This window comes from Neolamprologus brichardi, chromosome 1, assembly GCF_056152115.1.
Source record: "Neolamprologus brichardi isolate AB-2024 chromosome 1, ASM5615211v1, whole genome shotgun sequence".
In the NCBI taxonomy this organism is placed as follows: Eukaryota; Metazoa; Chordata; class Actinopteri; order Cichliformes; family Cichlidae; genus Neolamprologus; species Neolamprologus brichardi.
In genome coordinates this window covers 14,539,762-14,552,599 of record NC_142104.1, presented here as the reverse complement: position 1 = coordinate 14,552,599, position 12,838 = coordinate 14,539,762, and the positions used below count along the sequence as shown (strand labels likewise).

The window sequence follows — 12,838 nt, the reverse complement described above, 5'->3', positions numbered from 1 at the left end:
GTGTTAGGTTAACATAAAATTGATGTTTTTTATGTTTTATTTCTTAGTTTTTCTGCACTGAATTTCCTTTTGTTATTTTCTTGAAGCAGAGATTAAAGATTATTAGATTTAGTTAGCAATTTAGCAAGCTCGCATAATAAAACACATCACAGTGAAAATGTCTGAGTTTACCACTGCAGCAGGAAGATCAATGCATATTTTATTACCATCATAATTAAATGTTCAAAACATGAGAAAATCACCGCAATGACAACCCTTGAGTTACTGGTTTTCTGATCTTTGCATTTTATTCCATTGTGTTGCTAATTCAAAAATGAAAGACTACATAGGTTTCATACAGTCCTGATCAAAAGTTTAAGAGCACTTAAAAAATGGCAAAAAATCATATTTTGCATGGTTCCAAGTAGAGCTTCAACATGCAACAAGAAGAAATGGGAGTGAGAAAAAAAAAAATTGAGCATGCAATTTATTGAAAACAACACTTAAACTGAAACACCTGATCAAAAGTGTAGGACCTCATGCCTTTAAAAGGCCAAATCTGTGCAAAAATGGGGATTCATTGTCATTTTCTGTCAGGTAGTCACACTGTCATGACATTCTGATGCAAAAAACGTTCCCTTTTTGAACGTGGTCAGGTTGTTGAACTGCTGAGCTGGGACACAGTAAGACAGTCATTTGGAATTTCTTAAATGATCCAGAGGGTTATGGAACAAAAAAGATCCAATTGGCTGTCCATCAAGATACTGGACAATCCTCAACCCAAATTAACGCCGTTACTGGTGCCGACTGCAGCCCCATAAACATCAGACGGCATCTGAGACTGAAGGGCTTCAAAAACAAAGAAACGTCTCCTTGAATGTCACAGATCTGACCGTTTGGACTTTGCAAGAGAGCACCAATTAACACCAAACATGGGCAATTGAAAGGTGGAAGAAAGTTTTATTCTCTGATGAGAAAATTTTTTACCTTGATGGTCCTGAAGGTTTCCAGTGTTGCTGGTATGATGTTTACAATGCACCACAGTGGAGGGGGCGCCATAATGGTCTGAGGTGCTTTTTCCTTGGAACAATGGAGCTTCAGGAGGTGCAGGGGCGTCAAACGGTGGCTGGCTATGTCCAGATGTTGCAGAGAGCATCCTTCATGACTGAGGGCCCTTGTCTGTTTGGTAACGACTTTTTCAACAGGACAATGGTACAGTACACAATACCTGCAGGACAAGGGACTTCTTCCAGGAGAATAACATCACTCTTTTGGATCATCCTGCATGTTCCCCTGATCTAAATCCAATTGAGAACCTTTGGGGATGGATGGCAAGGGAAGTTTACAAAAATGGACAACAGTTCCAGACAGTAGATGCCCTTCGTGCGGCCTTCTTCACCACTTGGACAAATGTTCCCACTCACCTTGTGGAAACTCTTGCATCAAGCAAAGCGCAACAAATTTTTGAAGTGATCAACAATAACGGTGGAGCTACTCATTACTGAGTTCATGTTCAGAACTTTGATTTCAGTTTGGTTTTTTTTTTCTTTTGGGGGAGGGGGTTACAGGTTTCTTTGGAGGTGTGGTCCTAAACTTTTGATCAGCTGTAAAACAGCCTGTTTCAGTTGAAGCCTTGATTTCAATAAATTGCATGCTCAAAAAATGTTTTATCTCACTCCCATTTCTTCTTGTTGCATGTTGAAACCATGCAAAATATGATTTTTTGCCATTTTTCAAGTGAGCTTAAACTTTTGTTGTGAAAATGAATTTTATTTTCGGCTTTGCATGCAGGCAAATGTGCTTAAAACAGATAATTTGTAAGATCAGAGCAAAATGTTTATGCCATTCATAGAAAAATTTAAATCTAAACTGAGATTTCTGTATATGCAGGTAATCACCCTCAAATCTGGGAACGCAATGTGATGTCTAAACCAACAGGCCAACTGTTAAGTCCTCAAATATTTTTATCTAATAAGTACAGCATTTTTAATTAATAAAAGAGTAAAAACCTTAAGTGAATCAAGTAAAAGCAATGAACAAGGGAAAAAAATAGTGAAATGATGGTGAGAGAGTTGAATTCCAAATCCAAAAATCTTTAAATCTACGTCTGAATTTACAGTAAATTGCATCAACAGTTCCCAGCTTCGATTGTCCAACCATCACTTTGTCTCTTCTTTTTTTGTTCAGTTTGTACAAACTCAACATTATACCTACACACTTCAGCAAGTGTGTGTGTTTGTGTTAGTATGTGTGAGAGAGATGCAGAGAAAGAAAGACTAATTGATCTTGTGTGAAGGGCAGCGCTCTACTGGGATAGCTGTGCTCGCACACACACACGCTCCCGCAACAGCATATCCACAGGAGAGAAACAGCAACGGCCTATAAATAAATAAGCAGACATAGGGCAGCAGAAAGAAAGAGATGGTGATGTGTACAAGGGGATGGAGAGAACTGCTGTAAAACGTGTGTCAAAGAATCAAAGACAAAGCCAGTGAGAGGGGTGGTTGTGGGGGCTTTAGGCTCTGTATAAAAGATATAAGCAGGAAATAAATGAAAAATGAGGGGTGGGGTGGGGGGGCTGCAGGGTGATCAACAACTTGACAGAAGAAAGAGGAGGGAAAAAAGATCTGCAGAAATGATGGAAATAAAATATGAATGATGGGATCACAAGGAAAAGAAGAGTAAAGGTAACGTACAGGAGGGGGAGGGTTAAAAACAGGTATAATGAATGAAATGGACACGGACGAGTGAAAATGTTGAAAGAAAAAAAAGAAAGTGGAAGAAATTCAGGAGATATAAGTGAGAAGTGAGTGGGAGGAGGATCCTCCATATTCATCTCCTATCTTCCTCTGGGCTCTTCAGATGCTAGGGAAGAAAGATAGCTGCAGGAGTTCTCGATCACTCCATTTCTCCTGTCCTTCCCCTCATTCTGTATTCCTTTTTTCTTTCACACTCTCCCACTGCAGGTCTTTTCAGAGTTACTCTATTCAGTTTGTGATATATGGAGAGGGTTTTCCCTGCGAATAATGCTCACCTGCTGCAGGCTGTGCACACCAGGCCTATTGAACCCCTTCTGTACTGCACATATTTTACTGCTATAGATATGCACACACACATACCCAGATTATTCTGTTCACGAATGCATCCAGATATCTGTCTTTCAGTAGATGCTCTGATGACTTTTTATGCATAAAGTAAAGCAAAAAGCATCTCTGGACACATTTTGTAGCTTAGTGTTGTTTCTCCATTTCTTAAACACAAGTACTGACAATCTTCTCAGACCTACAGGTCAGCACGAATGTGGAATAATAGCATCAGCTTGATACTTCCTTTTTTACATCATTCAGTTTTTGATTTTTAAATGCGCAGACCTTTTTCCTCTGTCTGTATTTGCATTAACATTCAGCAGTGTTACAGGGACAAATCTCTTGCATAAGATTTCTGCATCAGCAGTGGCCTTGATGGACCAGCCAAGTGCACCCGCGGTGTCAGTCTTTATGAGTCCTGCTGTCAGCGTATGAAATCTAAGTTTGTTTAAAATGTTGCAGACAAACGAGACTAGCAGACAGCATAGATTTGTCTAAAAACCACAAACTGGTTTAATATAATATTTAATGAAAGGCTACTTTTATAAATACCTAATCCAATGAGAAGATGTTGGTCGTCCTAACCTGTAGGTAATGGCCTGGCAAAGTTACAAGGTGAATAAAGTAACTGAAGAAATGTGTTTCTGTGGATAATTTTGACTTTTCTCAGATTGTTTACTCTTTTCGATAAGGCTGCTTGCAGCTATGCAGCTTGGATCGAAGGATCCTGTGCAGGCATCATTTAGCTTTAAGCAAACCAGAAAGGTTAGAAGTCAGTGTTATCGATCGCTGTGGTTCTGTTGTCTGCTAGCTTACGAGACTCGGGCAAAGACCTTCTTTAGATGCAGTAGTTAATTGGTGACTTTGTCTGCAAAGACGGCTGACTAACTGTGATTTAAATGTTCTTTGTCGCAATTTCCCTTAAATGTACAACTGAAATTACTGTTGCATTTGACAAAAAACAAAAACGCAATTAAGCTAAATACTTGCAGCAAATCTGACCTTCTCCTTCAGTTACTTCTACTTAGTAAGATAATCCTTGTTTCCCTCTTACAAACAGCAGGCCGTGGATCTTTTTGTTCCAAACAAGTGCCTCATTAGTTCCACTGCATTTGCCTGGAAATGCTACACTTTTCCACAACTATTAATTTCTTCTTCTCACTGCCTCTCGTATGCATAGCCGAGAGCTATAGCTTTGTAACTAGCTCCGTATGACGATGAGACCGTATTTCTCTTCAATTTACTCTTCCGAGGAGAAAAAAAAAATAGGGGATAAATCAGGAGACAGCAAATTAATTAAATTACTCTAATTGCTTTGCGGTTCTATATGAGAGGAATTATAATTGGATTGTGGGCTTGATGTGTGTGTTTGTATGTCATGGAAGTCAGAATCACTGGCTTGTTGATTAAGCCAATATTGTAACTTATTATTCATGGGCTACTAATTTTGTTGGTTTATTCTTTGAACTTTCTGTTTAATAATTTAATTTTAACCAGAGGATAAGGGGCCACCTCTTTAATTGGTTGGTTTGTCAGTTGATAGTTTAGTTTGGCTTTGAGGTTCAAACAAATGGGCTGTTAGCATCGTGGGTAGAAAGTGGTGAAAAATTAGGAAACTATAGAGTTTGAAATGACTCCAGCTGTGGCCACTACATGGAAATTAATTTTGGATTTCTCTTTATTACCAGAACAGATTTTATTGTTAAACAAGAGTGGAAAACTTAGCCGGGGGAAGCTGCTGCCCGTAAAGAAATAATTAAGAGTAATGCCCGGTTAACATCAGATGCTGTTTCTATTATAGCGCGTATTGAATCCCCTTCTGGTGTCTTTACTCTGGAGAGAAGTGAAAACTGGCAAATATGCCGGGTCAAACAGGGTGAAGTGGATTTGTATCGACCTTATCTTTGTGTGCGCACGCTCATACATTAAGGCCGATGCGCGTGTGCATTCATGTATATGTGTTTACTCACAGCTCTTTTTGTTTGTTTGTCAGAGACGGAGAAGTGGAGGAAATGGAAATGGAGAAGGACTCGAGCTTTATCGGTGCACAGTTCTTTAAAATATGTAATCAAGAGAAAGGAGGACAGAACAAATAAATAGAAGGAAGATTAAAGAGGGCTGCAGAGGTAGAGTGGAGAAGAGAAATGAATGGAGAGCAGCCGGAGAGGGCGGGAAACAGCTGAACAACATTGGCAACTTTAATCCCTGCAGCTAGCGGGGTAAAAAGCACAAATATAAACGGGGAGAAGCAGAGGAAGGAGATGTGAAGCGGGGAAAAGGAATGAGAGATTAGAGGAGGGGGATGGAAAAGAAAGGAGAATAAAGGGAAAGAAGAGCCGGGTAAATGAGTGTTTGAGAACTCCAGTGTTTGCCAACAACAAAGCTGTTTCCTAACAGTCCCTAGTGTGTATTTATCTTTATAGGATGAGCAATGTCCCAGTTCAGCGTGTGTGTGTGTGTGTGAACTTTCACTGTAACACATGTATTTGTAAACATTTACAGTCAGTGTCATGCACACATATCAATAGCAGTCAAGCTTATCCATTTTTATGCATATGTGCATCTAAATCCATTTGCTCCACAGATACGAATTATAATTAAATGCATTTAGAGGAAAAAGAAGAAATCCCTCTAATTAATTTGACAGCACATTTTCTTATCTGCAGATCTTGCATTAAATATGTCCGTGTGGAACGCAAAACAAGAGTGTGTTTTTTAATATGTTTAATAGGCCCTGTGTTTATTTTAAAACAGCTGCTGCTGTTAGATGGATTTTATTAGTTTTGCATTGAAGTACACCAGAGTTGCTGAGCTGTGTGTGTGTGTGTGTGTGTGTGTTTGTGTGTGTGTCTTCTGTGAGAGATGTGGGAGTCTCTTGATGTCAAAATCATTGATTGGCTTGATGACAGCTCTGAATCTGTCACCGCTGATACACAAACTGCGTCGTTTTCTGTCACTGGAACGTTCCCTTCTAGAGACAGAAGGACTGAAAGGTGGTAATTTGTCTCCTTGGCTGTGTGTACTTTTATGCAGGCAGCAACATCGGGTTTTGAATGACACATTACTTGTTATTACCCATCTACTCTCTTTAATTTCTTACCTTTTTTGTTGAATTATCTTTGCATTACTCTGCATGACCTCAGATGTGATGTACCGTCATTTCTAGTTAACAGTATAATAAACTGTGCATTTCCCGTATAACAGCACACATATGTGCTGGTAAAGACCTACAGAGAAGGTAACAAGGAGTTGCACTGTGTCTTTGTAGGGTGCCAAGAGAGAAACTGTGGGACTGGCTGAAGAAGTTTGGAGGGATAGAGAACTATGTGAGGGTGAGGACATGAAATCAGTGATAGAGAGTCTGGAGAGGTGGGCAGAAAAGGAAAAGTCAATAGAAGGAAGACAATACAAGTGAATGTGAGGGGAAACGGGTGTAACAGTGAAGCTGAATGGAGCAGAGGTAGTGAAGGTAGATTAGTTTAAATATGTGGGGTCAGTCATCCAAACAAGTGAACAGTGGATAGCAAAGAGGAAGAAGAGAGTGCAGGTAGGGAGTGATCAGAATGGAGAGACAGAGGACACTGACGATGGAGCTACCAAGCAGGAGGAAGAGGAAGACTTAAGAGGTTCATGGATGTAGTGAAGGAGGACATGGAGACGGCTGGTGTGACAGAAGAAGATGATAGGGTGAGATGGAGGATGATGATCCGCTGTGGCAAACCGTAAGGGAAGGAGCTGAAACAAGAAGGAGAAGAGGACTGCCAGTAGACTCTATACTGCCTCAGATTTAAAGACAGGGGCTGTGATGTAATTACTGTGTACGGATTAGTAAGCTAATATGTCACATCACTCCCTCATCACAGGTTCCCATCCTAGCTCATGAGTTATGCTTGTGTTCTTTCTCTTTTTTCTTTTTTTCTTTTGTACTTGTCCTCCTGTGTTTCCTCTTCCTTCCTTCTGTTTTTGCCTTATTGTCTCCCTCTCTTTCAGTGGCTGATCATCTTCATACCTCACGCTGAGTGTTCCAGTGTCCTCTCTCTTGTCTGGCAGCTCCCTCTTGTTTTGTTTGTCCTGTCTAACTGATCAGCTGTGATCAGACCTTCCTTACGAACATCTGCATTTGCATCGGCATCATGCATTTGAGTCCTCACTTAGGGTGTACCCCTCTCTGATAAATGGAATGAGATTATAGTAACGTGCAACTTTAATGCATTACCTTGCAGCGGATTGAAATTTGGACATATATATATGCATTAGTATCAGTGTTTTTAATGCTTTTATCGTTAATGCCAAATAGAGTAAATAAGTATAAGCTTTGACATACAAGCGTGCAAAAAAAAACCATATTTGGTCACACTTGTGTATTCAAGGAAGTATACAGTGGGGCAAAAAAGTATTTAGTCAGCCACCGATTGTGCAAGTTCCCCCACTTAAAATGATGACAGAGGTCAGTAATTTGCACCAGAGGTACACTTCAACTGTGAGAGACAGAATGTGAAAAAAAAATCCATGAATTCACATGGTAGGATTTGTAAAGAATTTATTCATAAATCAGGGTGGAAAATAAGTATTTGGTCAATAACAAAAATACAACTCAATACTTTGTAACATAACCTTTGTTGGCAATAACAGAGGTCAAACGTTTACTATAGGTCTTTACCAGGTTTGCACACACAGTAGCTGGTATTTTGGCCCATTCCTCCATGCAGATCTTCTCAAGAGCAGTGATGTTTTGGGGCTGTCGCCGAGCAACACGGACTTTCAACTCCCGCCACAGATTTTCTATGGGGTTGAGGTCTGGAGACTGGCTAGGCCACTCCAGGACTTTCAAATGCTTCTTACGGAGCCACTCCTTTGTTGCCCAGGCGGTGTGTTTTGGATCATTGTCATGTTGGAAGACCCAGCCTCGTTTCATCTTCAAAGTTCTCACTGATGGAAGGAGGTTTTGGCTCAAAATCTCACGATACTTGGCCCCATTCATTCTGTCCTTAACACGGATCAGTCGTCCTGTCCCCTTGGCAGAAAAACAGCCCCATAGCATGATGTTTCCACCCCCATGCTTCACAGTAGGTATGGTGTTCTTGGGATGCAACTCAGTATTCTTCTTCCTCCAAACACGACGAGTTGAGTTTATACCAAAAAGTTCTACTTTGGTTTCATCTGACCACATGACATTCTCCCAATCCTCTGCTGTATCATCCATGTGCTCTCTGGCAAACTTCAGACGGGCCTGGACATGCACTGGCTTCAGCAGCGGAACACGTCTGGCACTGCGGGATTTGATTCCCTGCCGTTGTAGTGTGTTACTGATGGTGACCTTTGTTACTTTGGTCCCAGCTCTCTGCAGGTCATTCACCAGGTCCCCCCGTGTGGTTCTGGGATCTTTGCTCACCGTTCTCATGATCATTTTGACCCCACGGGATGAGATCTTGCGTGGAGCCCCAGATCGAGGGAGATTATCAGTGGTCTTGTATGTCTTCCATTTTCTGATGATTGCTCCCACAGTTGATTTTTTCACACCAAGCTGCTTGCCTATTGTAGATTCACTCTTCCCAGTCTGGTGCAGGTCTACAATTCTTTTCCTGGTGTCCTTCGAAAGCTCTTTGGTCTTGGCCATGGCGGCGTTTGGAGTCTGACTGGTTGAGGCTGTGGACAGGTGTCTTTTATACAGATGATGAGGTCAAACAGGTGCCATTCATACAGGTAACGAGTGGGGGACAGAAAAGCTTCTTACAGAAGACGTTACAGGTCTGTGAGAGCATGGGGTTGTCCTTGTTTGAGGTGACCAAATACTTATTTTCCACCCTGATTTACGAATAAATTCTTTACAAATCCTACCATGTGAATTCATGGATTTTTTTTTCACATTCTGTCTCTCACAGTTGAAGTGTACCTCTGGTGCAAATTACTGACCTCTGTCATCATTTTAAGTGGGGGAACTTGCACAATCGGTGGCTGACTAAATACTTTTTTGCCCCACTGTACTCAAACAAACATGGAGGCAAGCTTTTTGCACACTTGTAGAAACTCTAAATATTCTACTTTTTCTCCCTTGCTGTTGTTTTTCTCACTCATGCATACTTGTTTATGCATTACACATGCACTGAGACACTAACAGGAAAAGCAGATTTTATTAGTCTTGTTTATGGCTCTTGCTGTTTGGTTCCATGCTGTGAATGTCAGTGGATTACCTCAGACTTTAGAAACCAAACTGATGAATTAAAGGAAACCCTTAATGTTATATCATGTATGTCCCTGCTGATAAATGAAGTTGATTTAACCTCATTATGTAGTGACTTATTTCTTTTAAGTGACTTGTGAAACAATTAAGTTGCTGGTCTTGCACAAGTTTGTCTACATGGGATATTATAGCATACAAATGTGTATGCTGTTGTTTCGCGACTTTCATTTCAGTTTCAATGTGTATGTTTAAAAAGTATGACCAAGGAGTGGGCACCACACTGGTTAACGTCCCTGGAAATGCTTAGATGCTAGACAGGAAATTGGGGATGATTGATGAACCTAGGATGTAGCAGGCGTAATGTGAGCTTTATCCTGACTCGGCAGCGATGAACTAATTATTTACTTTTTGTACCGATATTAGAAGAGCCATGTGAGTTTGTGCATCCAGTGTACATGTTTTCTATAAACTGGCAGAGGGCTTGTGAACATGTCCCTCAGGGTTTCCTACGCAGGACTCTGCTGTTGATTTAACCCAGCCAGCCATCCACATCCAGGGGCAGAGCGGTTTTATGAATACTAATTCTCTGTTTAGTATTGCAGCCATTTTTTGCATAAGAAGAAGCATTAACTGCTCCCGTAAGAGCAGTATGGAGCATTTTCAAGCAAAAATAGAATAGATAGAATAAATGTAAAGGAAAATTACAGTGCAAATGATACCAGAAGAACAACACCCTGAAAGAAATGAAAACAATAATGGAACTTTTCACTTGTTGTGGTGAAATCTAATTACATGTATATGTTGTCTTTCTTCCTAAAGACAGTACTACCCCGATCCCCATCCAGTCCATGGGATCCAGCTGATGAGAGTTGGAAAGCTGCAGCATTACCTGGAAAACATCGAAGATGCTTTGGACACATTCAAACAGGTTTGAAGGACTAAATATCAACAAGGACATTTTTTACATTTTAAACTTTATTATTAGCTAATAGAACAAGTCTGGAGACACGTCTGTGTACCAGGTCATGTTAGTCTTGAGCCCTTGAAATGAAGGCAACGGGACTTCTTTTACGAACCAAAAATGAAGACCGGTTGCCTTCGTGTCAGGCACCTAAGATCGTGTGGAGACATGTAACAGAAGAGATGATCAGGCAGGATTAAAAACATCTTCGGTTAGTTTTACAATAATCTCTAAAGTACTTAATCTTTAAGTAAAATGTCATGAAAACAGTTGCTTTCAGTTTCCTTTATAGAATAGATTGTGTAGCATTATGTGATGATCCTGTTTCATTACATCACCATACAAGATTGTTCTGGCACTAACAGGGAAGAAAGCTAGTTATGCTTATGTCTCCTATTCCAGGCTTATGGAATCGTAAAGTTCACCCATGGTGAAGATCACCCATTGACGACCGAACTAACGATGAAGATGAAGGAATGTCACAGTGAGATGGATCATCATTCCTCCAGCAGACACTAAGACGAAGGCGAAAGAAACGTCTTCATGTAACTGATTTCACTGCCTTACGTTCTTTTTATTCATCAACCTGAATAAACGGATTTGTTATTTTGCCATCCATACCTGACCTTTATTGTCTCAACAGTCTTAAAGTAAGGAACTGTTGTTAAAACAGCTCCAGCAACATTTCAGGCTCCTCTTTATACTTTCTCATGGCAAATAAAACTTTTTTAGCTTTGGTTTGGTGCAGTTTTACGTTAATCGCTGTCATAAAATCTAGCCATAAAACATCTCATTAATGATATCCAAGAACCTGCTTTTCCCAGAATTCCATGAAACGCCAGTGATATTTCTGCAGTTTTGTAGCCAGCCTGTTATCCTGTTTAAATTAGGTTTATGGAAACATTTAAGCACAGTTAATCCCATTAATCCTAAAGTTTCTGCATCCTGTCCTTGTTTGAGAACTGGAAAGGAAGAAGCTGAGGGAGGGAGGAAAGCCCCTGTTGGCCCCGGTCTCCTCTGTAATCTGTAGATTCCATTGTGATGAGTGATCATAGGGTGTGTGTGTTGGTTTAGTAAAGTACATACATCACCCTCTGTGCATTTCCATCACACATACTTCCCATGTTAATCCCTGTTTTTGTTTCTCTGTCAGTGTATGAGCCCAGAGTGTGTCTGCAGCACACACACACAGTTTTCCCATGTTAATCCCAAAATTCTGCCATATGCAAACTGATGACAGTATGTGCTAGGGGCGTGTGTGCACGAATGGGTGCTTTTCTGCCATCTTTCTGAGTCTTCTCAAAAAACTGAGCTGATTTTTTTCCTTTTGGCTCAAAATATTTTTTGTAATTATAGAAAAACACTGTAGAAACGAGGTATCAACAGATTATTTTTCAACTTTGAAGAGAGAAACGGTGCAAGCTTACTGTGTTTCAAAGACTGAGTGGACCCTAGTGGAGTGAATGGCCTGTGGGAGCCGTCTGTGCTGCTGCACCGCTCCTACCTACATTACTCATTTCATTGGTTTTGTTGCTTTCAGTCCTTCACTCGCTCACTTTTCCCATATAACATCCATCAAATGAGATTTAGTGTTTCTTAGCTATAACCTCCTGTCTCTCCCTCTCTGTCACTCACTGTCTCTCTTCCCCATTTATATCTCTCTCACTCTCCAAAGGCTTTCAAATGAAATTCTCTATTTGCCGGAGTCTCTCTTTCTCTTTCACTGCACGTCTCTGCAGGCAACCTGACCACACAGAAATAAAGAACACCAAATGCGTTTTTTTTTTTCTTTCACCACCTCAATTCATTCCCACCTCTACCATTTACTCAGCCCCATTTTTTAATTTTCACATTTTCATTCTCATTTTCAGAGACACTCTATATCACTGTTCCTCCCCCTGCACCACCTCACCTTTACTGTCACCTTACTCGCTATCTGCTAATATTATTCATTTCCTCTCACTCCATCTTAATAACTCTCCTCTCCATAATTTACCTTTTCTTAAAGATACAAAAGTCAGAAGTTTTCCTGCCTGTGTGTCTTTGGCTCACTGATGTTTGCTTTTACTCACTTTTGCTTCAGTACTTGATTATATTTAGGTAATTAAAAGCAAAAAAACCAAGCATTAACCCTGCAGCACAATGATGCTTACCCAGCGTGTTTAAATGAAAGACCGAGAGGTCCTTTAAGTGTCCACATGTGACAAGTTAGTAGTCACATGTAATTTGGCGATGCTAGCAGCTTTGCCAAAATACAGTATTTGAGGCTGTGAGGATGAGAACGCTGTGGCTTTTTCAGTCCTTTGATTTAAGAGCAGACTCTTAAATCAAAAGACTGTGAAGCTTAATAGTAACTACCATTACTGCAGTCACCTGAAAACACTTAAACCTGTTCTCTGCATGTTGACTAAAAGTTGCACACTTGCTTTTTGAGGATTTTTAGCTATGCTAGAGTCACTGTTCTTGCATTCATTGGTTCCCAATTTCTTAGGCTGTGTGTACACTCCACAAAAACCTAAGAGCTACAGCTCAGACTCGACAGGCCTCAGTTAGCATGTTAAGTTCACGATAGTAAAATTAAAGACTGAACAGGTGTCACTTGTTTGGAAGGTTTGCCACAAGAAAGGTTCT

At 40.4% G+C, this 12,838-nt stretch overlaps 1 protein-coding gene across 1 annotated transcript in view; it reads left to right on the top strand.

Moving 5' to 3' along the window:
• The window catches only part of smyd3 (SET and MYND domain containing 3), a 93,531-nt gene extending 82,704 nt beyond the window's left edge, over window positions 1-10,827 (top strand). The window contains exons 11-12 of the mRNA XM_006779926.3: window positions 10,066-10,174; window positions 10,610-10,827. Of these exons, the coding sequence (XP_006779989.2) occupies window positions 10,066-10,174; window positions 10,610-10,726 (226 nt within the window). The 3' untranslated portion in view covers window positions 10,727-10,827. The remainder of the gene's footprint in view (window positions 1-10,065; window positions 10,175-10,609) is intronic.
• The last annotated feature ends 2,011 nt before the right edge of the window (window positions 10,828-12,838 follow it).